The sequence below is a fragment of the Ovis aries genome, chromosome 13, assembly GCF_016772045.2.
Source record: "Ovis aries strain OAR_USU_Benz2616 breed Rambouillet chromosome 13, ARS-UI_Ramb_v3.0, whole genome shotgun sequence".
NCBI lineage: Eukaryota > Metazoa > Chordata > Mammalia > Artiodactyla > Bovidae > Ovis > Ovis aries.
This window is the reverse complement of record NC_056066.1, coordinates 64867472-64894917: the sequence shown is the minus strand read 5'-3', so window position 1 is coordinate 64894917 and position 27446 is coordinate 64867472. Positions and strand designations below refer to the sequence as shown.

At 44.1% G+C, this 27446-nt stretch overlaps 3 protein-coding genes across 4 annotated transcripts; 1 reads left to right on the top strand and 2 right to left on the bottom strand.

The window, feature by feature from the left end:
- Positions 1-1485, bottom strand: ROMO1 (reactive oxygen species modulator 1). The gene is made up of 3 exons (XM_012189126.4): positions 1423-1485; positions 1103-1233; positions 1-198 (listed from the first exon to the last, which is right to left on the bottom strand). Exons 2-3 carry the CDS (start codon positions 1231-1233, stop codon positions 90-92), a joined length of 240 nt encoding a protein of 79 aa, XP_012044516.1. The 5' UTR covers positions 1423-1485; the 3' UTR covers positions 1-89.
- Positions 1486-1521: 36 nt separating this feature from the next.
- Positions 1522-21068, top strand: NFS1 (NFS1 cysteine desulfurase). 2 transcript variants are annotated; one of them, XM_004014530.5, is made up of 13 exons: positions 1522-1683; positions 2294-2403; positions 3095-3211; positions 3915-3998; positions 7768-7920; positions 10939-11032; positions 12576-12710; positions 14441-14598; positions 15201-15306; positions 15386-15467; positions 16120-16203; positions 16799-16888; positions 19224-21068. In XM_004014530.5, the coding sequence occupies exons 1-13, from the start codon at positions 1587-1589 to the stop codon at positions 19285-19287; spliced, it is 1374 nt and encodes a 457-aa protein (XP_004014579.2). In that variant the 5' UTR covers positions 1522-1586; the 3' UTR covers positions 19288-21068. The 2 variants fall into 2 exon arrangements, with proteins under 2 accessions (XP_004014579.2, XP_060253729.1); XM_060397746.1 differs by having other exon boundaries at positions 16799-21068.
- A 505-nt stretch (positions 21069-21573) lies between these two features.
- On the bottom strand, positions 21574-26960 carry LOC105606903 (elongin BC and Polycomb repressive complex 2-associated protein-like). Its single transcript, XM_042230032.2, has 3 exons — positions 26901-26960; positions 22583-23772; positions 21574-21859 (listed from the first exon to the last, which is right to left on the bottom strand). Exons 1-2 carry the CDS (start codon positions 26958-26960, stop codon positions 22708-22710), a joined length of 1125 nt encoding a protein of 374 aa, XP_042085966.1. The 3' UTR covers positions 21574-21859; positions 22583-22707.
- Positions 26961-27446: the final 486 nt, after the last annotated feature.

Below are 27446 nucleotides of genomic sequence, written 5' to 3'. Positions count from 1 at the left end.
TCCGAATACTCAAAGACTTGCTTTATTATAGTACACATGGGATGGAACTGATGGGAGGGGGTGGATGTTGTGGGCAACCACTGTCCTGATTAGCATCGGATGCCCATCCCGATGGCCATGAATGTGCCAAAGGTGCCGCCACTCTGCATCATGGTTTTTCCGATGCCGCCCATCAGCTCCCGACCCCGCATTCCAATCCTGAGGGAGGAGGAAACCAAGATGGGGCCACTTGGGAACAACAATACAGGGAGGAGCATTAACTGCCCCTTTCCGATTTATAATCAGGCACTGCTGAAGTCTGGCAGGACATTATAATCTCTTGCCACATGGAGTGAGTAATGCTAAGGAAAAGGATCCATTAGGATCTCTAGGCAACTGACGAGTTTGTGGGAGGCAACAGAAGCAGTATAAAGTACAGAAACAGGGAAATCATTTTTGGGTGCTGGTTTTGCCTCCAGGGTATACATGATCCAATACAACATTTTTTAGATGGTCTCCTAGTGTTAATGATTGGGGGGTCAGACCTGGCGTCAAGAACTAAGTGCAATTTACGGGCTGTGTCAAGTGTACAATGAGGCTCTTAACATTCACAGCAGTGTTGTGATAACAGGGCATTCAGCACTGTGACACAGTAAACGCTCAGTAAACGATAATTTACCAGAAACAATAGCGTCTTTCATGTGTAAAAACTATAGAGTGTAGAGTTTATCTGCTTAATTTCTACATCCTGTTCCCAGAGCAGTGAAATTAACCAAGTTTGTTTCGCCATGCGCCTAACAGGAGTAAAACAGAACAGCCATTAATTGAGCACTTAATATGTGCCAGGTTCTCTGTTAAGTGTGGTCTGATTTGAGCTTAGAATTGTACATGATGTAGAGGTTTACTGACCTCATTTCTGCTTGAAACCCAGGCTCCAACCCTATTCTCAACCATTTAGATTATCATCTGTCCTCCCACACTGAAGGTGATTAGGAAAACAGTCTCGTTCGTTACAGGGCAGCGACAGAATTGGAAAGTAGTAAGCTCTATTCGGGCTGTAGGCCGAGAGCTGTGGGGTGGGAAAATCAGGTAGTCCCCAGAGATCACCGCCCGCTCCCCTCACCTGAGACAGGAAAAGGTGCCGAAGAGCGCCCCCGCCGCCATGCCCACGGCGCAACCCATCACGAAGCCCATCTTCACGCGGTCGAAGCAGCTTGGCTGGGACTGTCCATAGGGACCCACGGCCACCGGCATCTGCGGGGTTCGAAGGTTAGGGAAGTGTGGGCCTAGCCGCCAGCCCGAGACTCCAGCAGGGGCCAGAGGAGGTGAGATAGGGAACCGGCCCAGGGGTTCTGGGAAATCCGAGAAAGAAAAGAAGGGTGTAGCCCGACTCCATCACCCACTGTGCGTTCGAGTCCCCGCGCCACGGTGCCCCCACCTCACCTCGCTCGTGGCTTCGGTCGCTCAGATCTACGTCTTACGCGGAACGCGAGCTGGAGCGCACTCGAGATCCGAGGAAGCGTTTCCGGGGCGCGGAGTAGTACTTCCTGGATCCTGTAGCTGAGGACTGTAGCCGCTTCGGGCGGGGGGCTCCTGCCACCGGGACCATGCTGCTGCGAACCGCTTGGAGGCGGGTGGCCACGACCGCCCCCGCGGCTCCGGGGCCGAGGGCCAAGCCACCCACTCGGGGGCTGCGCCTGCGCGGTACGCTTGGGGCCCCCCTCGCTGCCACCTCCCTAGAGGCGCGGAACTTTCTCCTGGGCTAGGCGACTTACCTGCATATTCAGGAGCCTCCCTCTTCCGCTACCCAGACCCTCTGACACTTCCTCTTGACTGGACCCCTCAGATTTTCTCATACCGGCGCTCTGAACCGTTGACTTCGCCGCATCGCCGCTCCCGCACTTCACATCCTGCACCGCAGGCCCTCAGAGCCCTAAAATTCGGCCATCGGACCTCTCCTGACCCAATTGTAGAGATGCTAGTGGTCCAGCCAGTAACCTTTGAAGGAGATCTTACCTACCGTCTCCACGTTCCTTCTCAGGGGCTTTGCCCTTTCGGAGATTTCCTCACTCCAACGACGCAATTTGAATGTTGTCTCAACACCCTACCCTAAGAACCCTGTCTCTCTCCCTTACCTCTTTTTTAAAGTTTGCTCAACTTTTCCGATGTTCTGTTTCCTTTTGCGTTGAGATTCGCTCAGCATCGCTTAAACTTATGTCACCTCCGTCCAGCCTTTAAATTCTGTTGTTTGGGATGCCCTGTGTGCAGAGTTGCATCCCCTCTCACCTGGCCCCTCCGTTCCATTTTTTGTCAGGTATAGACCTTACTCCCCAGTCTGCTGTTGCCTCTGATGCAGCCACTGCTCTGGAGGCGGAGTCAGTGCTGCGACCTCTGTACATGGATGTGCAAGCTACAACTCCTCTGGTAAGGATGGAGGGGCAGCTTTCCCTGAGCTGTTTAGTGGAGTTATACTGTAGAAGTGGCAATGCACATAAATGGCTGAATCCCTGTAGAAGTGAGAACCATTGAGAAGTGTGTGCTGGGAGAGCAATGAGCCAGGAGACTGGAGGCTTACATTGTAGTCCACTAGAAGTGTCTGTACTGCTTACTAGCTATTGATCTTGGTCAAATCACCTTATTGCTGGCACTTTCCTAGTAGTTAAAAGCATAGGCTCTGGAATTACTGGACCACTGCTTACTATATGCATTTGGGCAAGAATTAAATAGGTTAAAAGATAATAAAGCAGCCCTTAGAATAGTGCCTGGAGCATGATGAGCACTGGAATATTAATGCACGTTTTCATCAACATCCTCTCCTAGATATCACATTGCTTGGCAGTGAAAACACCTACAGACACAACTGTCAGGAAAAAGCAGTGTTTGTAGATTATCTGAGGAGATGGTAGAATAATCTGTTTTAAGACGGATTGGGAGGAGAGTGTATTAAGCTAATATTTGGTTAGAACCTGGGGGAATGGAAGAATATTTGAGCCCTAATCTAGGCAGGGTCTGAAGGATTGGGGGTGTGTTGAAGCAGGTTGGGTAGGTCAGGGGATGGAGTGGGGCCCGGGTTAACTATGGGCTCAAGGAGACTGGTCTGTTCTGTTTTGTCCAGGACCCTCGGGTGCTTGATGCCATGCTCCCTTACTTAGTCAACTACTATGGAAACCCACACTCCCGGACACATGCTTATGGCTGGGAGAGTGAGGCTGCCATGGAATGTGCTCGTCAGGTTAGTACACAGGACACTAGGAAGTTCTGATGTCAGAGGTTTCAGTGACCTGTGGGTGGCATTTTTTTTTTTTTTTTTTTAGTAGCTGTGGGTGAAGGTGGAAATGGTTTGGGGCTCTCTCAGCAAGCGATTCAAAGAACAGGCCTTTGGAGTCCCTCTGAAGGCATTCGATTAGTTTCCACATTTCCTGGCTAACTGACCTTTGTTATCTTATTATGTGACTTCTCGAAGCTTCAGTTTCCTCACATTGAAAATGGAGGTTGAGGGGAGTTCAGCGGTTAGAATTCCGGGCTTTCACTCCTGGGGGTCTGGATTTGATCTCTGTTCGGGGAACTAAGATCCAGCAAGCTGTGTGGCATGTCCAAAAGAAAATGGAGATTGTAGTAGTTCCTACTCCTTAAGGTTTTGGGGTGGATTAAATCAGACAATACTAGTGATATGTTTGTTGACATGATGCCTGTGCATACTAAGAACTCAGTAAGTGCTTTTTCAAAAACACCAAAGTTGTTATTAATTGGATCTGGGATGTAGTTGAATATATCCCTTTGTCTGATCCTAGTGGGTACAGAACTGCTTCTTGAGCAGTTGACAGATTGTGGTGGAGCTCTTCTTCCTCCAGACTGCTGTCTTAGTTGTCACCACAGCCCCATTCCTGCTGAGGAAACTGATGCTCCTTATTTCTACTTCTCGTCTTGACTTGCAGCAAGTAGCATCTCTGATTGGGGCTGATCCTCGTGAGATCATTTTCACTAGCGGTGCTACTGAATCCAACAACATAGCAATTAAGGTAAGAGAACCAGAAGGCATATCTGGGCTTTCCTGACCTGGGAGATGGTTTCCTGCCATCAATTAGGCTCATGTGTCTTTCCCAGTCACCCACTTTTATCATATCATGAAAAAAGACACAGACACACCACCCTTTTTCTAATTTGTTGCTTCCTTCAGCCCTGTGTAGTTGACTGTATCTAAAGTTTGCTCCTGGTGAACTGAATTCAGTCATGTAGTTGGATAGGAAAGGAGTCCTTGGGTCATCAACCACGTGGTGTTTGGGATGACAGCTACTTCAGAGGATAAATGGTGACTCAATCCTTTTCCCCATCCTTTAGATCTATTCACAATGAAGTCCAGAATACACTCGTAATTGAATAGATTTCTCTGCTTCTTGTTACCAAGTTCACCCTTATATCTATGATTTCAGGGCTGCCTTTTTCTCAGCCTTCGTTTTCTCTCCAATGAGATCTGTTTGCAGCAAGTTCTTCCTGTTTCTTTAGATGTCCCTGTTTTTTTAAGTCTCGGTTGCTGTGGTGCTGTCTGCAGACATTTACTTAATCACCTGTTTGGGGATTAGTCACTCTGTCCTTGGGACGTCTTTGATGCTAACGAAAGTAAAATTCCACTCTCAGTAATCATGTCAGTGTTTCATAGAACATAGTCATGCCTAACTGGGGCCTGGTTACCAGGGTCACTTGTGTAAATACCAAGGGGCTGATAAATTGTGGGCTGCTGTAGGTTCAGCGCTGGCTCTATTCCCTCTCATTGTGGTCTCTCACCTATGTTGCTAGTATTGTTTTTTCTGACTTTGGACTCAGTGTAGGAGACCTAGGCCTGGGCCAGGTTCCAGAGTCATCAGCACTCGCCAGATCCTGTTAACAGGAAAGTGTCCTTCCTTGGGACTGCAGAGACCGCAGAGCCGTGCGTGTGGTCTCTTCAAAGATGAGGATGGTTTCTGGAATGGGGAGCATTTTCAAAACTTTGAAAATATTTGCTTTGAAAATTTCCACAGATTCCCAGACCTCAGGGTCAAGGATTGCTAAGAGTGGTTTTGACCGTTTTCCCCTTAGACTCCTGGATGGGTAGAGTAAATATCTGTCTGCTGGTAGAGGATTCAGCATTCTGGGTAACTGAGATAGGAGGAGGGGGAGGGAACTTTTAAATGTTTTCATTTTTATGTTTCTTGTCCCCAAGAACATTTTTATGTAGTCATAATTTTGGCCTAATTAGTTTCATATTCTGCTTTTAACGTAGTCTCCTGGGAGGGGTGGGGTTGCACATTTTATTTAATTTTTTTAAGGAATTCATGCATATGCAGTGAAATTTTTTTTAACCCTATGGAAAGATTTATTTATTAATTTTTACCAGAGTATAGTTGCTTTACAATGTTGTGTTAGTGAAGTGAATCAACTATAAGTACACATATATTCCCTCTTTTCTGGATTTCCTTCCCATTTAGGTCACCATAGAGTACTGAGTAGAGTTCCCTGAGCTATACAGTAGGTTCTTATTATATGGAAAGGTTTAAACTCAAGTGTAGATCTTCCATTTCCTCCTCCCTAGCAAACAGACCTCAAGTCTGTTTAATATTGTTCCAGAAAACAAATTGTACACACATATGCATTTGCTTTTAATAGTTTCACATTTTGTAGCATCCACATTTATTCTTCCATAGCCATTAATAACATAGGCTATATTTTTCCATTCCAAACTCCATAGTTTTTAATATACCTACATTATTTTTCATGGAGTTGTATTATTGCAGTTTACTGTTTATTCCTCTATTGTTGAATGTGTTTAATCTCTCCATTTTTTTAAGGATTGTGAATACAATGAAAGCATATTTTGTCTCTATAGCATTATCTATGCTTTGAAATATTTCCCTAAATTCCCAAAAGAGGAGTCACAGTAAAGAGTGCTAATACAGCTTTTTAAAAAAATTTATTTTTTTTAAATTGAAGGATAGTTGCTTTGCAGAATTTTGTTAATGCAGCTTTTAAGACATCTTTATAAATAATTCTCTGAAGAGTTTGTAGTGTAAGTACTGCCATCAGCAAGGAATGAGTGTATGAGTTTCACTTCTACATTGCCAGCTTTGGGTATCAGTATCACCATATTTGTATGTTTTGTTGTTTACCTAGAAATAAAACATATATACCCTACCATGTGTAAAATAGATAGCTACTTGGAAGCTACTATTAGAGCACGGGGAGCTCAGCTTCGTGCTCTGTGACCTAGAGGGGTAGGATGGGGGTGGAGTGGGAGGGAGCCTCTAGAGAGAGGGAATATATGAATGTTGTTGTTTAGTCTCTAAATTGTGTCTGACTCTTTGCAACCCCATGGACTGTAGTCTGCCACACTCCTGTGTCCATGGGATTTTCCAGACAAGATACTGGACTGGGTTGCCATTTCCTTCTACAGGGGATCTTCTTGACCCAGGGATCAAACCCACTTCTCTTACACTGGCAGGCGTATTCTTTATCACTGAGCCACCAATTCCCTGCTGATTCATTTGTGGTACAGCAGAAACTATTACTAATACAACATTGTAAAACAGTTGTCCTCCAATTAAAAAAAAAGAAATAAATGAGAAACACTTTTCCTGAGATACGAGGATAGGAATGTTTTCCATTTTCCATCTATGATGTAATAAAAAAATGTATTTGGTCTTTGTTCTCTTCCTAGCACAGGGCTTCAAAAACCTTTGTAGTTTCCTGAATACTAGGAATGTCTTTGTTATTCATAATAAGCCCCCTTGGACCATAATGTGTTTCTGGTGATGAAGTGACTCTTGGTGGGCCCTTAGATCGTTTTAAGATGCAGGCTGGTCACTCCAGAAGGACCAAGAAAATGTGATTAGAGGGTTGTAACTGATCTGGGGAAGAAAGGGGGTTGGAGACTGAGTCTAGTCATATCGCCAGTGATTTAATTGGTCACGCCTGTGTTATGAAACCCCTGTAAAAACTGGAAAACAAGGGGGAATTCCCTGGTGGTCCAGTGGCTGGGACTCCATGCTCCCAACGCAGGGGGCCTGAGTTCGATCCCTGGTCAGCGAACTAGGTCCCACATGCCACAACCAAGACCCAGTACAGCCAAATAAATAAATAAAAATGAACATTAAAAAACAAAACAAAACTGGAAAACAAGAGTCAGAGGAGCTTCCAGGTTAGCTAACACTTGGATGTGCTGGCAGGTGGCATGCTTGACAGTCTGTGCTCTTCCCTGCCTCAGACCTGATCCTGTGCAGCTCCTCCATTTGGCCATTCATGGGTTTTATCTTCTGTGATAAAGCTATGATAGTAAGTGTAGTGTTTTCAGTGAATTCTGTGAATCACAGGGGATTGGGCTGTGCATCACCAATTCAATGGACATGAGTTTGAACAAACTCCTTGAGATAGTGAAGGACAGGAAAGCCTGGAGTTTTGCAGTTCATGGTGTCAAAGTAGAGTCAGACTTGACTTAGTGATTAAACAACAGGGGGCTATGGGAAGTCTTTTATTTGTAGCCATCTGGGGAAATATGGAAGGGGGGCTTGTGACAGCTAGGCCTCACAGCTGGCGTCTGAAGCGGAGGCAGTCCTGTGAGACTGAGGCACTTAACCTGTGGGATTTTCACTAATTGGGATAGTTAGTGTCAGAATTAAGTTGAATTGTAAGACACACAATTGCCAGAGAATTGATGTTGGACCATACCGCCCTTATCCACTTACTCCTTGCAACTAGGATGGAAGTCACTGCTGTCTCTCTGAGTATATTCTTCTTTTTTCCACCACCACCAACTTCTAGGGAGTGGCCAGGTTCTATAGGTCCCGGAAAAAGCACTTGATCACCACGCAGACAGAACACAAATGTGTCTTGGACTCCTGCCGTTCCCTGGAAGCTGAGGGCTTTAAAGTCACCTACCTCCCAGTGAAGAAGAGTGGGATCATTGACCTGAAGGTAAGAGGGCATGATAGGGGGAGCCTGGGTTCAATCTATGAAACTGTCTCTTTAGCCTCAGCTGGAGCTTGAAAGACTAGATGTAATGGTGAGGGAGGGCTTTAGAGAAATAGGTCTCTCAGTGGCACTCAGAGTATGTTCCTCTTGAGTGTGCACCATCTTCCTTTTGTCTGGAGGATTTGTTTCAGCTTAGTTGGTGCTTCCTGTTCTATGTGAGAGCCTCTGACCATGTATGCAGGATGCCAGAGACTAACACTCACCATGGGAAAGCTTTGGCCTCCTTCACCCTTCACTGATGTTTCTCATCCTTCAAAAGGGTTGGTGTAGTTTTGTGAAGAATATTTCCCTTTGGGACCCATATATATTTAAAAAAATTTTTATTTATTGATTTATTAATTTTTGGTTGCGCTGGGTCTTTGTTGCCTTGTGTGGGTTCCCTGTAGTTGTGGTGCACAGGCTTCTCATTGTGGTGGCTTCTTTTGTTGTGGACGATGGGCTCTAGGTACATGGACTCAATAGTTGGCGGCACATGGGCTCAGTAGCTGCGGCTCAAAGGCTCTAGAATGTGGGCTTAGAAGTTGTGCACAGCTCAGTTGCCCTGAAGCACGTGGGGTCTTCCTGGACCAGGAAAGTGAAGTCGCTCAGTCGTGTCCAACTCTTTGCGACCCCATGGACTGTAGCCCACCAGGCTCCTCTGTCCATGGGATTTTCCAGGCAATAGTACTGGAGTGGGTTGCCGTTTCCTTCTAGAATCCTTATCCCCTGCACTGGCGGGCAGATTCATATCCACTGTGCCAGGGAAGTCTGATTCACAATTTTCAAAAGGTATATTCCATTTATAGTTATTGCAAAATATCGGCTATATTCCCTGTGTTGTACAATATATCCTTATAGCTTATTTTATACAGTTTTTGCTTATTTTTATTATTTTAAAAATTTTGGCTGCACCCTGTAGCATGTAGGATCTTAGTTCCTTAACCAGGGATCAAACCCACACCCTGTGCATTGGAATTGTTTAATCATTGGACTGCCTGGAAAGTACCTTACTATTTTTATTCTAGCAGGTTTGTTTGTTTGTTTGTTTTTTGCTGCATCTTGAGGCATGTAGGTTCTCAGTTCCCTGATCAGGGATTGAGCCATTCCCTTTATTTTATTTAATGGCTTTTTACTTCTTTGCTCTGTTGTATGCCTATGCCTATTTTTCCACTAGGCTTAGCTTCTTGAACTTGAGGAGTGCATGTTTTCTGTATTTTCATTTCTCATAATACTTAACATAATGTCTTTCTTTCACTCTGTACTATTTATTGGGTCATAGTGCCAGGCACTGGGGATAAAGGGATGAACAAGACAAGCCTAGTCCGTGCCTTCAAGGAGCTTATATTCTAGTGAAAGGACAGTTAACATGTAAACAAATGTATAAATAATTATAAATTGGGATATATACTATAAAGGAAGGAAAGAAGAAGCTGAGAGAAATGAAACGTTGAGAACTTCCATTAGACCAGTGTCAGGGAAGGCATCATAGATGTTGGGAGGTTGATTACTAGTTTCTTTAGGATAAATGTTTTCATCAGATGTGGTCCCTATGTCAGTGTTAATAGTAACCTTGTTTTTTATTGCTTATTTTGTTCTTTGCTGCTTACTCTGACAACCTTATGTAGGAAAGGCTCCCTCTCTCTTTTTTTTTATGAAGTTTTTAATTTTTAAATTATAGATTCTCATGTAGTTGTCAGAAGTAGTACAGACAGATTTCATGTATCCTTTATTCATTTCCCTTAATGATAACTTCTAGCAAAAGTATAGTATAATATTACAACCAGGATATTGATGTTGATACAATCTACTGGCCTTGTTCTGATTTCCCCGGTTTTACTTGTACTCACTTGTGTGTGTGTGTGTTTAGTTCTATGCATTCTAGTTTCATCACATGTGTAGGTTTATGTAAGTATCACCACAGTGATGCTTTATGTATTCTTTTTCCTAAATATGTATTTAGTTTTGGCTGCGCTGGGTCTTCATTGCTGCCTGGAGGCTTTCTCTAGTAGTGAGCAGGGGCTACTCTAGCTGCGCTGCATAGTCATCTCGTGGCAGTGGCTTCCCTGTTGTAGAGCACAGCCTCGGTGGTGTGCGGGCTTCCGTAGTTGAGACCTGTGGGCCCAATATTTGTGGCTCGAGGACTCCAGAGAAAAGACTCAGTAGTTGTGGTGCATGGGTTAGTTGCTCCATGGCATGTGTGATCCTCCTGGACCAGGGATTGAACCAGTGTCCCCTGCGTTAGATTCTTAACCACTGAACTACCAGGGAAGTCCCATGGTATTCTTTTAAAACCACTAATTTGATCACCATTTCTTTAATTTTGTCATTTCAGTAATGTTATGTAAATGAAATGTTAGGAATATAGTATGTAACCTTTTGGGATTGGCTATTTTCACTTAGCATAAGTCTTGCTGCTGCTGCTGCTAAGTTGCTTCAGTCGTGTCCGACTCTGTGTGACCCCATAGACAGGTCTTAGGCAAATTATTTAAGTTGTTGCCTGTCTCTGTATCTGTTCCTTTTTGTTGCTGAGTAGTATTCCACATAATGGAAGTACCACAGTTTCTTTAACCATTTCCCTATTGAAGGACCTCTGGGTTGTTTTAGATTTTGGCTATTAAGAATAAAGCAATCATGATCATTCATGGGTTTCTTATGTGAATTTAAGCTTACATTTCCCTGAGTTAATGCCCAAGAGTGCAGTTACTGGGTCATATGGTAATTTCATGTTCAGTTTTATAAGAAACCAAAGCTGCCAAACTGTTTTCCAGTGTGGTTGTACCATTTTATATTCCCGTCAATAGTGTAGGAGTGATTCAGTTTCTTTGCATCCTAGCCAGCATTTTGTGTCATTGCTATTTTAATTTTACCCACTCTTGTAGGTGTGTAGTGAAAGGCCCCTTTTCACAACTAAGCTTGCTTACATTCTGAGTTAGAAAGGACTCTGTTCATACTATATGGTCTTTTTACTCCTGATATTCTTAGGAACTAGAGGCTGCCATCCAGCCAGATACCAGCCTGGTCTCAGTCATGACTGTGAACAATGAAATTGGAGTCAAGCAGCCCATTAAGGAAATAGGTAAGTATCATGGGTGGGCTTCCCTGGTGGCTCAGACAATAAAGCGTCTGCCTGCAATGCAGGAGACCTGGGTTTGATTCCTGGGTTGGGAAGATCCCCTGGAGAAGGAAATGGCAATCCACTCCAGCACTCTTGCCTGGAAAATCCCATGGATGGAGGAGCCTGGTAGGCTACAGTCCATGGGGTCACAAAGAGTCCGACACGACTGAGCGACTTCACTTTCTTTCTATGGGTGGACCCTGACGCTTGCCCGCCACTGGGATCCATCTGAGGAGCAGGACTGGACTAGGAGCTGAAACACTATATAGAATGCAGTAAGGAAACCAAGGGAAAGAGGGCTTCAGTTCCTTGTTCAAGGACATATTGTAAATGGCGCAGCTGGTATTTGAACCCAGGTCTAATACCACTTGAGCTTTCCAGATGGTTCAGTGGTAAAGAATCTGCCTGCCAGTTCAAGAGACGCAAGAACCTTGGATTCGACCCCTGGGTTGAGAAGATCCCCTGGAGGAAGAAATGGCAACTCATTGCAGTATTCTTGCCGGGAAAATCCCATGGACAGAGATGCCTGAGGGGCTACAGTCCATGTGGTCATAAGAGAGTTGGACATGACTGAGCGCACATGCATTGCACTGCACTGCTGTCCCTTTCATCTTATTGCAGTTGGTGCAGAAAGCAAAACAAAAGACTTCCACCTGTTTTTCTCTTCCTCTTTTAACTTTTTCGTTTTAGAACATCTGTTGACTGTGCTCATTTGGAGCCAGAGACACACACCCTGTAACTTCTTAGGTACATTAGCAAATAGATCTATTAATTTTTGCTTCTTTTAAATCTTTTAGATCCAATAAGGATCTACAAGTTAATCTGGTATATTGAAAGGCCATTGTTAATGAGGTAGGAAGAGTCTTATGAATCAGAATATCGGGTGTGTTTTGATTTGATGCTTTGTGCTTTTTTTTGACCACCATAACTTTTATTTATTTTATTATTTATATAAGTTGGACTAGAGTTGCTTTACAATGTTGTGTTAGTTTCTGCTGTACAATGATGTGAATGAGTTGTATGTTTACATATGATCCCCTCTTTCTGGGACCTCCCTTCCACGCCCCTCCCCCCCAACCATCCCACCCATCTAGGTCATCACAGAGCACCAAAGCTGAGCTTCTTGTACTTTACACTGGTTCCTGCTAGCTATCTGTATTACAGATGGTAGTGTATATGTGTGAATCCTAATCTCTTAATTAATGCACATTATGTGGAATCTAGGAAAATGGTACAGAGGAACCTATTTCCAGGCTAGGAGTAGAGATGCAGGCATAGAGAATGGATGTGTGCACTTGCCCTTATTTATTCTAGTCAAGGACACTAGAGCTGAGAATGAGAGAGAGACAGAGAGAGAGAGAGAAAGAGAGAGAAGTGATTTACTATGTGGCTAGGGCCAATACCAGATGTAATTTTGCCTCAGAGCTCATAGTATATTATAGGACCACTGCCAGGTTACTTCCTAACATTGTGCTCTGGTTCTTCCTCTCTGTTGTTTTCTCAGGGCAGATTTGCAGTTCCAGAAAGGTGTATTTCCATACCGATGCAGCCCAGGCTGTTGGAAAAATCCCACTTGACGTCAATGACATGAAAATTGATCTCATGAGCATCAGTGGCCACAAAATCTATGGTCCCAAAGGTACTAGCCCCTCCTAGGTTTCCTCCTCTCGGCACCACCCAACAACCCTTTGACAGGTGTTCCTGGGATTCATTGGGACTGTCATTGCTCTCAGAGGAAGAGTGCTCTGCAGAATGCAGGTGTCATTCAATAATAGCCAGGAACACTTGCCTATTTGCAGATTCTAGCAGTTACTATAAGCAGTCCATCGTTCACTGGTCTCTTTAGAAAATCCTTTCATGTAGATGTTAATTTGGTTGAGGAACAAAGGTTTTGTCATATCAAATTAGCTTGATAAGTCCAGTTATCTTGTCAACTATGATTTGCAGACCAATATTCTTTTTTTTTTTTTTTGACTGTGTGGCGTGTGGGATTATAGTTCCCTGACTAGGGATTGAACCCATGGCCCCTGAAGTGGAAGCCTGGAGTCCTAACCACTGGACCTCCAGGGAAGTCTCAGATCAATATTCTTTGAGTCCTTTATTCCCTCGTGTTTTGCTTTAGCCTTAGGGGAAGATTGTATGGGCTTTTATGTGTTTTGGTGTTTGTTCCTAGCTTTATTAGTCTTTGCTCCTGTTAATCTCTCAAGGTACTTGTCTGTGTCCTATGGTCCTATTGTCATAGGAATATTTTCCAGCTGGAATTCTGCCTTTGCATGCCAGCCTTTGGGAAGAGACTGTTGTCCTCTGTTTTACGGAGGTAGCCATCCAAAATGAACAACTCTTCCTCTCTTTCGTGGGTGAGGGCCTGGGGTGGTTGGTTATGCCAGTATGCTTTCTGTGTCTGCAGGGTGTGTCATCCGGATGGACACCCTGTTGGAAAAGGTGTGACAGTTCCTGAAAGTATATAAGATGGCTTCTTCTAAAGCAGCAGTCCCCAGCCTTTTTGGCAGCAGGGACCAGTTTCATGGAAGACAATTTTTCCATGGACCAGGGAAGGGGGTATGATGGTTTCAGGATCCAAGTGCATTACATTTAATGTGCACTTTGTTTCTGTTATTATTACATCAGTTCCACCTCAGATCATCAGACATTAGATCCCGGAGGTTGTGCTTCCAGAGGTTGTCAAGAGTGTGTTTTTAAGTTAATTGTTTTTAAAAGCTCAACAGTCATTCTGCTGCTGCTGCTGCTGCTGCTGCTGCTAAGTCGCTTCAGTCGTGTCTGACTCTGTGCGACCCCATAGACGGCAGCCCACCAGGCTCCCCCGTCCCTGGGATTCTCCAGGCAGGAACACTGGAGTGGGTTGCCATTTCCTTCTCCCAACAGTCATTCTGTCTTGAACTAAAATTGGCTTATTGGCTTTTATTGTAGATAAATCTGTTTTGATAATACTAATTAACTCATATTGAGCAGAAGCTCTGTTCAGCACTTAAATGTATGCAGGTATCCCTCACTATCCAAACTCTTGCTTTTTGAACTCAGAATCTAAATAGATTTAGATGACATGGTAGCCCTCACTCTCCAAATGTAGTGTCTGAGCCCTTACTCTCTGAACTTGGGAACTGCAGAGATTCAGATAGTGTCAGATACTTGAATATGATTTTATTTTAATGGGGAAATGGGAATATGTCTTAATAAATGCAGTTTGGTACATCCTGCATTAGTGTCCCCCCACCCCAACCTTTTTTTATTTTGAAAATTTTGGAACTTACAGAAGAGTTGAAAGAATTTTTTGACCCCTTTGGAAAGTGATATTTTGTTTCATCTGCCTCTTCCTTTTTCTCTTTTTTTGTAACAAACTTTGTTTCCCAGGGGTTGGTGCCATCTACATTCGACGGCGGCCCCGTGTGCGTGTGGAGGCCCTGCAGAGTGGAGGGGGGCAGGAGCGGGGTATGCGGTCTGGGACAGTACCCACACCCTTGGTGGTGGGGCTGGGGGCTGCGTGTGAGGTGGCACAGCAAGAGATGGAGGTATGGGGAAAGCAGTTCCCTCCCACAAACTCTTCCCCTGTGCTGGGTCTCCTGTTTAGCAGCTTCTTGGCATGATTGGGTCAGATCTTTGCCAGAAGAGGTGGTTTACAAAAACCGTCTTTCTCCGGGTGCTGCTGGCATCCTGTTCTGAGGGAGGTGTCGTCGTTGTTGTTTAGTCACTCAGTCGTGTCCGACCCTTTGTGATCCCTTGAACTGTAGCCCATCAGGTTCCTTGTCCATGGGATTTCCCAGGCAGGCATACTGGAGTGGCTTGCCATTTCCTTCTCTAGGGGATCTTCCTGACCCAGGATCAAACCCGCATCTCCTGCATTGTAGGCGGATTCTTTACCGCTGGGCCACCTGGGAAGCCCTGAGGGAGGTCTTATGGGCTCCAAATTCCAGGCCCTTTACTGGAACCATGTGTCCACTATTTGAGCACCTCTGTACTCAGTGCTGTGGATACAGTGGTCTCCATGAGTAACACAAGACCATAGGTGGTTAAATGTACAGTCACTTCTGGGCCCAGGGTAGGGTTCCTCATCCTTTATGTCTCTGAGCTGTTAATGGTCACTATGCTTAGTCCTCCCTTGCCTGCTCCTCAGTATGACCACAAGCGAATCTCAAAGTTAGCTGAGCGACTGATACAGAAGATAATGAAGAGCCTTCCAGATGTGGTGATGAATGGGGATCCTGAGCACCATTACCCGGGTATGGTCATGCCCATTCTGTCCCCGCCTGGAAGAGCCCGAGACTCTGAGCCTCCTCTCACAGTAATTCTCTCTTTCAGGCTGTATCAACCTCTCCTTTGCGTATGTGGAAGGGGAGAGTCTGTTGATGGCACTTAAGGATGTTGCCTTATCCTCAGGGAGGTGAGTTGGACTGGATAGGCAGGGTCTGTGGCAGGACCAGTTAGTCTGGCTTTAAGTGTCGGGTTAATAAGTTTCCCGTTGTGGAGATGACACGCACAGGAGCTTTTGGTTGAGAATAAAAGTCATTTTGTAAGCACCTATTTTTAGCCAGTTGGGCACAAGCTAAAGTTTGCCACCTTTGGAGGGCTTCTTGTGATAGAGTTTTGTGCCTTTTGTGGTCCCAGGAGATGCCTGTATCTGTTCTAATGTTATTCTAGTAGTTCTGTTATAGCCCTCTAGAATTCAACAATGTTCCAGAAGACACCAAGTGTTTAGCTGCTGTCTAGGCTGCTACAGATGATGCATTTGGTTGTAGGGAAGTGATCCCATGGTTCTCTGCCACTTCTTGTTACACTCAGCTCATGTGGTATCACACTCTGTCACGCTTTGGCTGTGTCCTTGCTCATGGAAGATATCCTGCACAGGGGCCAGAGGAGCTCGATCCACATACTAGAAGGTGCAAGCAGCATCTGTCTCTTTAGCTCTGTCAGATGAGAATGTCTCTTTTGTCGTGATATGACTTCCGGGCTCTGGGGGTAGGAACAAGACTGGGGGTTTGTGGCCAGAAGCAGATTGGATGCTGAACTGAGCAAAGCTCTGTCTTTCTCCTCAGTGCCTGCACCTCTGCATCCCTGGAGCCCTCTTACGTCCTTCGAGCAATTGGCACTGATGAGGATTTAGCTCACTCTTCTATCAGGTTAGTCAACTGAGCTGCAGCATTTATGAAAGGTGTGCACTTTTGTATTATTCATCTCCTGTTGGAGTCTTCCTCAGTCTAGTTTTTTTTTTTAAACAAAAAAAGTACTTAGTTTTTATTTGGATGCTCAGGGTCTCAGCTGTGGAATGCAGGATCTTAATTATGGCGTGTGGGATCTAGTTCCCTGACCAGGGATAGAGCCCAAGCCCCCTGCATTGGGAGTGCAGTCTTCGCTGCTGGACCAATCTAGGGAAGTACCCAATCTAGTTTTTTTTATCCCTTCTTCATTCTTCACGAGTCTCTCGAGCAGTGGTTCTCAGACTTCACTGACTGTCACCTGGGAAGTTTGTGAATGATGAAGAGGTCTGAATGCTGCACTCAGAGATTCTGATTTGCTAGGTTTGGAGAAATAGGAAACTTCTTCTTGGATGATTCTCAGGTGACCCACAGACCATGTCTGGAGAAACTGTCCTCCAGGGAATGGACTGTGTCTCTCCATGTCTTTTGTGGAGTAGAGCCTCACTGGGTATTTGCTGAATGAATTTACCCTGGTGCCACAGGTCCGATGCAGAGTTCTCCTCTGTGTCTTTTTCAGGTTTGGCATTGGCCGTTTTACTACAGAGGAGGAAGTGGACTACACAGTGGAGAAGTGCATTCACCATGTGAAGCGTCTTCGAGAAATGAGGTATGCACTCTTGCTCCAGAGACTCTTCGGAAGAAACTGCAGCGCTAGCTCCTTTCTTGTCCTCAAGCTGTGTATTCACCCTTCCGGAAACCAAAGTTTGAAAATCCTTGGCTTTCAGGATTTAGAGGAAGTCCTCAGGCAGGAAAATGGATTTTCTTGGCTACTTGTCAGAAAATGAAAAGGTGTCTTTAAAAACTAAAGAACCATGTAAATTCAGATTTTTTTCATTATTTTATTTTATTAATTTATTTATTTGGCCTTGAGGTTTGCAGGATCTTAGTTCCCTGACCCGAATCGAACCTGTGCCCCCTGCAGTGGAAGCACAGAGTCCTAACCACTGGACCTCCAAGGAATTCCCTGTCATTTTATTGATAATATTAATCGTTGTCTTGCAGCCATATCAGTGCAGAATTCATGACTTGTAGACTAAGTTTAGGAAAACTCTATAAGATAGGGATTCTTAATTTGGGTTGTATGGCCAAACTTCAGGATAACCCTGAAATTGTATGCCAAGTGTTTTACAGTTGCACATTTTCTTTGGAAGAAAGTCCATAGTTTTCATCAGATACTCAAAAGGTTAGGAACTTTTACTTAGAGTTTTCTTCGCAAAGATGCTTACAAAGGTCAAGAGATCCTTTACCAACCGGCTGCTACTAGGGGTGTCCTAATAGTCATAGAGCTCTATGTTGATGGGAACATAAAGGCCTTGGGAATTCTTCAGAACTCTGTTCTGGTTCAGTTTGACTTTCAAGATTTTCTTGGTCTAGTTGGCAAGGGTGAGGTAGTTCAGGTACATACTGCTTTCCTTTGTGAGCTCCCCAGGCCTTTCTGGGCTCTGAATTTTTCTTCACATAGTCTGGTTGTATTGCTTAAATATCTATAGCTTGCTTAGGTTTGTTAGGCTCAGGATTCCTCCTTGGCTTGGCTCTCTTGTACTCTCACTTGGCACACTCAGGAGGCATTTCTACTGACTATGCTGCCAAGTGAGACATTCCTCATAACCGTGTGTTTTCAGCATCTTCACCCTATTCCTTCTGATGCCTTGCAAACAATTTCAACCTCATCCCATTAGCCCTCAGCCAGAGTTTTATTTTGTGAGCCTGATATTAAGTCACCTTCCCTAAAGAGAAGGCTAACTTCAAAGAGTCTTACTGCTACTGCTAAGTCACTTCAGTCGTGTCCAACTCTGTGCGACCCCATAGACAGCAGCCCACCAGGCTCCCCCGTCCCTGGGATTCTCCAGGCAAGAACACTGGAGTGGGTTGCCATTTCCTTCTCCAATGCATGAAAGTGAAAAGTGAAAGTGAAGTCGCTCAGTCCTGTCTGACTCTTAGTGACCCCATGGACTGCAGCCTACCAGGCTCCTCTGTCCATGGGATTTTCCAGGCAAGAGTACTGGAGTGGGGTGCCCAAAAATGTCAAATAGGAAGGTGCTGGGGGACTTCCCTGATGGTCCAGTGGTTAACACTCTGTGCTTCCACTGCAGGGGACACAGATTTGATATCTGGTTGGGAAATTAAGATCCCAGAATGCCATGTGGTACAGCCAAAAATAAAAAAGAAAGTGTGCTTGGAATGCATAATGGAGAGAGATAAACCAAAAATAGAATGAAATTGGGTAGCATAAAGTTAGCTGGAGAACTCCAAATCAAAATCCTATGGTTGTAACACACTGAAGTAATATCTGGTCTGGGAACATTATCTAAGGCATTCAAGCTGAAGGTGATCAGAGTTTAGCAGAGATCTCTCAGCAGCTGTTCTTGTATGAAATGGGATGCCCAAGTCCAAGACTCAGAAGATCCTTTTGAATTGGAGCTGGGGATGTTGGAAGTAGAGTCACCTCTGGGGAGATGAATCTTGTGGGAATTGGATAATGGTGATACATACCCAGGTGATTTAGGGCCAAGTTTTGTTTCTGAGAAGCAGAGCAAAACCAAGAAGCAGGTGCTGAAAAGTCCATTTGTGTTGGGGGTTAGTAGAGAGGCTGAAACTTGCTGCTTACACTTGTTCCAGGGGTCTTGGTTCTCCCAGGGAAACTGTCCATAGCCTCTCACATGTGGCTTGAGAGCTTCATGAATATAACCACACTTGACACTCTCGGAGTGGCCTCGTTGGAGCTGAGCCTGGGTTACCTAGTTATTAATGTTGGCAGCTGAGGAGAGGCTAGAGCTGACAAGGACTTTCTCAGACAGCTGAGAAAGACTTGATAACCTCTTGTTTTGGGGTTACCAGGGTAGGAGGTAGAAGAGAGACAAGAACAGATGGAGGCAAGTTAGGGCTCAGTGCTATCTGCTTCCTAAGCCTTCACTCATCCAAATACCTCTTCTCTTTGGCAGCCCTCTCTGGGAGATGGTGCAGGATGGCATTGACCTCAAGAGCATCAAGTGGACCCAACACTAGAAGAATGGGCCTCTAAGTTTGTGCTGGCCTGGCTCCTCCTGCTTCATCAACTCATGCACAGCCAGGCATTTCGTTACCCCCAGTGGCTGCTCCATGTTCAAACCAGAACTGGTGTAGCCACCTGACTTCAGCATCGGCCTGCCTCTAAGACAGCAACATGAGAAAATGGTCTTTCTCGGGCCTCAGCTCCTTTGGTGGGGAACATTCCCCATTTCTTTCCAGGAATCCTTCTCTGGTCTTATGGTGAGTGGATGTTCTCATCCTGAACCAGGAGGGACATTTGCTATGAGTTGCTGCTGGACACATCTGTATCCTTGGTGGAGAGAGCCAGAGGAACTGCAAAAATGCTCTTTGTTCAGGGACCCTGATGCCCTAGGTGGACATTTGAGTTGTGGCTTACCGCTGCTGAAAGAGACTGACTTCTTCAGATAGAAGCATAAACATCTATGGCTTCATCTTTTTTGTGGCTCCAAAGGCTACCTCTTCATGTCGTCTATAGACTGAACTGCAAGTTTCTTAGAAGGCTTGTCTCCTCTGTGTTCTTATCCTTCTTTTGACCTAATGGAGCTAGAAATATCTATATGACTGACTCTACCTAGTCTTGTAGAAACATAAATTTCTTTTTTTAAAACAAATGTTAATTTGCAGATTAGAGGAATAAAATCATCTTCCTGTATTTATTCTATGACTTTATGAGAGGCTCAAGGAGAATTCCTGGAGAAGGAAATGGCAACCCACTCCAGGGTTCTGGCCTGGAGAATCCCAGGGTCGGGGGAGCCTTGTGGGCTGCTGTCTCTGGGGTCTCAGAGAGTCGGACACGACTGAAGCGACTGAGCAGCAGCAGCAAGGAGAATTCCAAGCCTGGGAATCGTGGGGTGGACTACTTCTTGATGTCGACAGATGAGTCTGCTTGCTTATTTCTTTAGTCAGCAATTATTTGGGTGCCTGTCAGGTGCCTGACATTATTCTGGGTATTTGGGATACACTAGTTAACAATACCAAAAAGTACTCTCAGTGAACTTTCATTCTAGTAGACAGAAAGAAAATAATTAAATAAGGCTATTATTATAGACTGTGATGAGTGCTATGGCAGAAATTGAGTGGTAGAGAAAGTAACAGGGAAAGAACCTACCATGCTGGGTATACTAGGAAAGCTTTTTTGAGGAGGTGTTAATTAAGCACAAACATGATTTCTAGCCATCAAAAGAACTAGGGATTGGTGAGGAATAAGAAGGAACAGTAAGAGCAAAGGGCCTGAGGCATGAAAAAGCATGGTGTTTGAGAAACAGAGGTCAAAACAGCCAGAGTAGAGTTTTGCGATTTGTGAGTCTGAAACCATAAGTGGGAGGTTTCTAGCATTAAAAGGGATGAGAAAGAAATTTTATTAGAGTACATCACATGTAAATATTTAAAAATTTTACTGAAGTATAGTTGATTTAAAATGTTACGTTAATTTTTGCTGAAGAGCAAAGTTACTCAGTTATATGTATTTTCATATTTTCCATTATGGTTTATCACAGGACATTGAGTATAGTTCCCTGTGAAATTACCTTGTTGTTTATCCATCCTGTATATATACTAGTTTGTATCTACTAATCCCAAACACCTGATCTTTTCCTTCCCTACTTGCCTCCCCCTTGGCACCTGCAATTCTGTTCTCTGTATCTTCCTCTACTGTACAACAGGTGGTCAAGATGACATCTATGTCCTGCCAGTTCAGATTGAAAGCCACTGTGAGGCCTCTGAATTCTCAAATAAAATTGGTGGGTTCCTGACTAAAAGATCTGAATTTAGTGTCGACTTGTGACAAGTCAGACATAGGAAAGGAGAAATGAACTGAAACAATGTCCATTTCTCCATCTGCCCTCTCAAGGAGAAGCAAAAGATTTTCAGGGAGTTGAGGGTGTTCTTGAGGGGAATCTTAGTTTCTGACCAGGGATCAAACCCCTGCAGGCATGGCCAAAAAAAAATAAAAAATTCAACATATGGGTACAAATATCTTTCTGAATTATAATTTTACTTGGTTATATGCCCAGTACTGGGATACTGGATCATATGTCAACTCTAGTTTTAGTTTTGTGAGGAAGTTCCATACTGTTTTCCGTAATGGCTGCACCAATTTACACTCCCACCAACGGTATAGCACATATGTTAAGTATCTTATTTTTATCACACATTTTAATGAGTTTACAGGTTGCAAATATATTTCTCATGTGAGTGATACTCAAAGTTTGAAGGCAGGCTAAAGCATGGTAAATGCAGACAAACGAGAAGGAGGAGATGGAATTAATAGTTTTTTGAATAAATTGTTTTATTTTGAATAATCTTAGATTTAGAGAAATGTTGCAAAGATAGTAGAGAGTTGCATGTCTATCACCCAATTTCCTCTAATTTTTAACATCTTACATAAAACTATGATGTCAAAACTAAGAGACTGACATCTGTACATCAGTATTAACTAAACTTCAGATTTCATTCAGATTTCACCAGTTTCCCCACTAATGTCCTTTTTCTACTCCAGGATTCAATTCTGGGTACCACGTTGTTTTGTTCTTAACGCACTGCATTTTACCTGCAAAAAGTATATATAATGAAGTATCAGTTCAGTCGCTCAGTCGTGTCCGACTCTTTGCGACCCCATGAACCACAGCACGCCAGGCCTCCCCGTCCATCAACAACTCCCGGAGTCCACCCAAACCCATGTCCATTGTGTTGGCGATGCCATCCAACCATCTCATCCACTGTCGTCCCCTTCTCCTCCTGCCCTCAGTCTTTCCCAGCATCATACATTTGTTTAAAAGCGTGATCTGGCACCCTACTGCAGTACTCTTGCCTGGAAAATCCCATGGACGGAGGAGCCTGGTGGGCTACAGTCCATAAGGTCGCGAAGAGTCGGACACGACTGAGCGACTTCACTCACTTTTCACTTTCATGCACTGGAGAAGGAAATGGCAACCCACTCCATCGTTCTTGCCTGGATAATCCCAGGGGTGGCGGGGCCTGGTGGGCTGCCATCTGTGGGATCGCAGAGTCGGACACGACTGACGCGACTTAGGAGCAGCAGCAGCAGCAGCTAGCACCAGGCTAGTCTGCAACACAAATCTTCCCCAAACTTGGGAGTTGTGGGGAATTTAGTCCCTGAATTTGTTAGTCAATTGCCTCTTTTTCTGCCTTGGAAGATTAGTTCAATTATGGTAACATTAATCAAGAGATAGGATATATACGAGCAAGCGGAGTCTGCGAGGCTTAGGACCAAAGCAGCACAAGAATAATTTTTTCTATAATAAAACCATACCAAAGTGCAGTCGTGGAGAGGTTAACGAGGACTGGTAAGTCTCCCCGGGCTGAAAATTTTTAATTTCACCACCATTTTGTGGTCCTTTTAATCTCAAAACAATTCTGCGAGGTAGGCAGTATTTTCTACCTTTCGCAGAGGCTCGAAAAGAAGAAACTGCTTGAACCCAAGCGCCAAACACTTGAGCTGATCCCATCAAGCAGCGTCGCTCCCCTAAAGGCGGAGCTAGTGCGCAAACGTCGCAAACTTCTCACAAGAAACACAGGCAACTTCCGGGAGTTTCCGGAGATGCTCAGCCCGCTTGCGCCGCTACGCCCCGTGACGTCAGCCACTCTGCCCCGCCCTTTCTGGAACGCTGAGCTGCGGAGCGGGCCGGCGGCCATCTTGTGAAGCGGAGAAGAAGGAGGTGGCTGCTCTGGGCTCCGGGAAGCCGTTCGGGCTGGGGCTGCCGGCCGCGGGGCGGAGGCACTCGCGCGGGGGGTAACTCGGGTCTGGGTTCGGGTGCCGCGCAGTTCTCGCCGGTAAGACTCCTGCAGCCCCGGAACGGGCGGGGCTGTGCGGGGCTCGAGCCGCCCCTTGGCCCGGGGCGGGGCCTTCGGAGGCCTCGGAGCCCGCCGCAGCGAGCGCCCTACACAAAAGGGTCGGGGCTTAGCTGAGGGGGTCTTGGGGCGCCACTTGAGCCTCTCAGTTCTGAGAGGATGCAAGAAAGACACAGGAGACGATGGTCTGCCTACCGAAGAGGGCTCGAGGCCATAGCGAGGACGCCCCGGTCGTCTGAGAGGGGAGGAAGCCAGAGCTGGGTGCCCCAGCGGCCCGCAAAGGAACGGGAACTGCAGTGAAAACACGCTACATTCCAAATGAACAAGATTCTCTATGCTTTCACGTGGGGCAGAGATTATAACTGTGTTCCGAAGTGAGATAATCGTAGTGAGGACACTCCCTCCACCGGAAGTGGGATGGAGGCCTCTGAAAAAAGGGACTGGACACACCTGTGGGGAGGGAGCTGTAGTCGGTTCTCTCCCTTGAGTGTAGGAAGTCAGAATTGGCCGGCCGCCATGGAGGCCTGAAGGTAGAGGGGGTTGCTTTGAAAAGCATCTGAGGCCCAGCGTTGGGGCGGGGCTTGTTCTCCGGGGTGTACTTACTTTGAGAAGGCCGCAAGGGTAGCGTGGGGGTGAGTCCGCCTCGCGAGCCTTATGAGAATTGTTAAGATGTTAGGCCCTTGGTTCCCGCATAGGGAAGGGTCTGCTAAGAGCATCACTTTACGTGTCCCTTGGGAGAGAGCCTCGAGCATTTAAGGTGGAGGAGGTTCAATGGGATGCGGAGACTGGGTGATTTTGATGGAGTGTGAACTGAGTTTTTGATTGAAGGCTGGAGATGGTAGTTTGCGGCCACGTGAAATGAGTGGGAGCTGCTTTGATAATCCACAGGTTAGTGACAGGAAGATCACTAGTGCAGGGGGCTTAGTTGCTAGATTGTAAGTGCATGGACTGTGTTTGCCGTATAGTGGAAAATTTGAGCTCCGGTGAGGGTTACTCTGGGTTATTCAGCTCTGAACGTACCGAGAGCTGTGTAGTGGAAATAGACAACATAAGCGAGGTTTCTGGATCTTAAAACCCTTCTTGCTCAGGATTCCCAGAGATGACAATGTAAATTGAGATAGTTGGCAGGCACCAAAATATACAAGATTAAGGTGATGCCAGTCGATATAACCTACTAAAAAACTGATTGCAACTGAAGGTTTTGTTGAAGGAGAGACTTCGGACGAGTATTTGTTTTAAAGCTTCTTGTATGGTTTTAAATGGTGTCATTTTTGTAAAATGCAGTACTAACATGAATTTCCTTGGATTTTATTATTTAATTTACATTGTAATGCGTTTCAGAGCATTTGCAATTGAAAAAAATAATGTTAGGAGTCTGGACTAATAGGCCGTTCTCGTTGCGTTTTGTTTTTTAATTGTAGAGATACACCAGACTGGTCGTAGTTTTGATAGCGTGGAGGATTTCTGGACTTAGTGAAAGGAAATTGTGTCCAGCCGTTTTCTAAGAATTTTAAAAAACTGGGAGGAACTGTTACAGGAGGTTAAAAAATGTTTATGGTAAATAATCTCTGAAGAAAATGATATGTTTGGCTTGTTTTGTAAAAGTTGAGGATGTGCTCGGTATTATTTCTGGAAATTTTTAATGAAGCAGGGAATGCATTTTTATATCACTTTTATATGCTCTATTATTGGTTATTTTGTTTATGGATTGTGATGCATAATTTCATTTTTTTTATGTTCATATCTGTTAGGTGAAAAATGTGAAGCTTTAGAAACCATCATGATAGTTACTTGGAATACATTGTTATACGCTGATTCCAGAAAACTTGAGGCTTCTTTCACTTTCTTCGGCATACCAAATGACTGATTTTTGCATGATGAATTTGGGGGTTGGTACAATTTTTAGATGTGAAACTTGATTTTGTGGGCCAGTGTGTGCCAGGTGTTGAAATTCAGCGCCTGTATTCATGCTGTTTTTATTCCATTTTGTAGATAGTCACTCCATCCTTCTATTGAATATTTTCTTCTCTAGATGAAATAGGAAGAACTTCTGTCAGTAACGGTTGCGCAAAAGATGTTTTTAGATATCCCTGCCTAAAACGCAGTGACTATCTTCCATTTTTCTGATCTTCTGCCTGGCCAGTAAGTGCTTGATAAATGTTTGTGGAAAAAGTGAATGTTGTTGTGTTTTAGATCAACTAAGAAAAATCACTTAATCTATAGTTTTGTCAGATTTTACTACCACCACACATACACCTTTTGGTTTGCATAGAGTTTTGTTCATTAAAGCCTTAAAACCAGTAGGGAGGGTGAATGTGGTTGGCTAGGTTAGAAGAAATATTGTTTCTTTGAAGTCTAAAGCCAGTAAGACAATGAACTTTGTTGGCATTTGGGGGGATATAAAAAATAATATAGTCTTTTTTTGCAAGAGCATAAATATCATATTTAAAAATGTCTTTCTGATTCACTGCCTTTGAATACTGACTGGAGATAAGTGAGAAAGTGGAGAAATATGCTATCAAAGGAGTTTATCTCCCTCAGTGTCAGATTTGTTTTAAGGACAGTCCCAGAACCTGAAATGTGATCCATTTGGGGGTGGAGACAAAATAAGTCGATGAAGCTGTGTTCTTTTTCATAATGCATACCATGATGTGGTTGTGCTGCATGTAACATGGTGCCCGGTACGATTGGTTCTCTATTACTCATCTTTGTGGTGAACATTCAGGGGGTGCTGATGTTTGTTTTCTTTTGAATCTGAAGATCTTAGATTGTACCTGTACCCTGGTTCTTGTGATCAAAAACTGATTAAACAAAGTTAAAATTCACTTTCAGATGTTTATTACCAAATGAATAGTGGAAATGGTCAAATTCCTATTTGTGCCTTGGCTTCCTGGTAAAGAAGATTGTTGTCAGACATTTTATCCTGAAATTCCAAGTTTTTGGAATGACTAGTAAATAAGAAAATCGGTCTTCTCATAATAATATGCTAAAATTTTGTAGCAAATATTTGTGCATGTATCTGGTGTTTGTAAAGTGGGAACAAAGCCACTATGTGAGTTAATCCTCAAGATAAAGTGCAAAAGTATACTAAAGCAAGCTTCTTGTTTTAGTTCTAAAATATATATCAGTGGATTTAATGGCAAATCAAGGCCATTTTCTCTTTCCCTTAGCTCTGTGAGAAGGTAAAACATGCATTTTAGATGTTTTGTTGCTTAGAATTGTTCCAGTCTTTCTAAAATTCATTAAAGCTTAAGGTGATTGGAATGAATTTTTCATTTTGGTATCCTACTTTTAGTTGCTTGCTGACATTTAGAATGCAGGAATGAGTAGGTTCCTAATGCTTCTATTAAACAGTAATGCTTCTATTAAATCATTGCGTCCCTTTCCAAGCGAGATGTTGAAAACAAAAGTACTTTAGTTCTTGGAATTTCTATTTGAAGGAAGGGATGTAATACGAAGAGTTGTGAAGTTCTGGCTTCTGGCCTGAGCTTCCTGTGTACTTTTCTTTGGTATGGGATGAGGTGGAGCTTCTTTTTTGCTGAAATAGTGAAGATTAACAATTTATGTCTTGATTGATTTTGTAACATGTAAATTCAACATGTTACATACACTTCAACTAGAGATTTGTCAAATTCAGCTGGTTCTTTTAATTTTTCTCCTTGTTCAGTAATTTCTGGCAACTCTGTAGACATTTTTGGTAGTAGATATAGCATGTTCCCTTTGGGCTTAACTGGCTGATACCAAGCTTGTTCCTCTGTGGGTGGACATACCTTACTTACCTTCTCCGGTCTGAAAGGGAGGACGCTGAGGAACTTGTTTCCCTTGCCTTCAGGGCACATATCCTCACCGCCCCGCCCCGCCCCCCCCCCCCCAATACCAGACCTTTTGAATTGGAATCTCCGGTAGGAATCATCACAAGTGCTTAACTAGAAAATTACCCTAGTCAAACTTGTATGTTTAGGGGAAAAAACCTGTAATAATTCATGCTCTTTGTTTGAACATAAACTTTATGTAAAGCAAGCTTTTTTCTGTTTTACGTTGCCTTTTGTGACATGTTAAACTACTAGATGTGGCATTTTAAATAAAGAGTTTTAGAATTCTAGATAAATTAGTATTGATTGTACAACTATTAAAAAATTTAACACAATGCTCTGGACTTTTGAAAGTGTTGTTTCTGACATATAGCGTAACTTTTTGTGGCAAAACAATCTCAGTGTTCTTTAGTAGTAATTTGAGTGGATGTTGATGTTTATTTTAGCTTGTTCTTCAGAAAAGTTTGGAGTAACACTGAAACTTGAATGTCTTTCCAGTGATGCATATTAAGC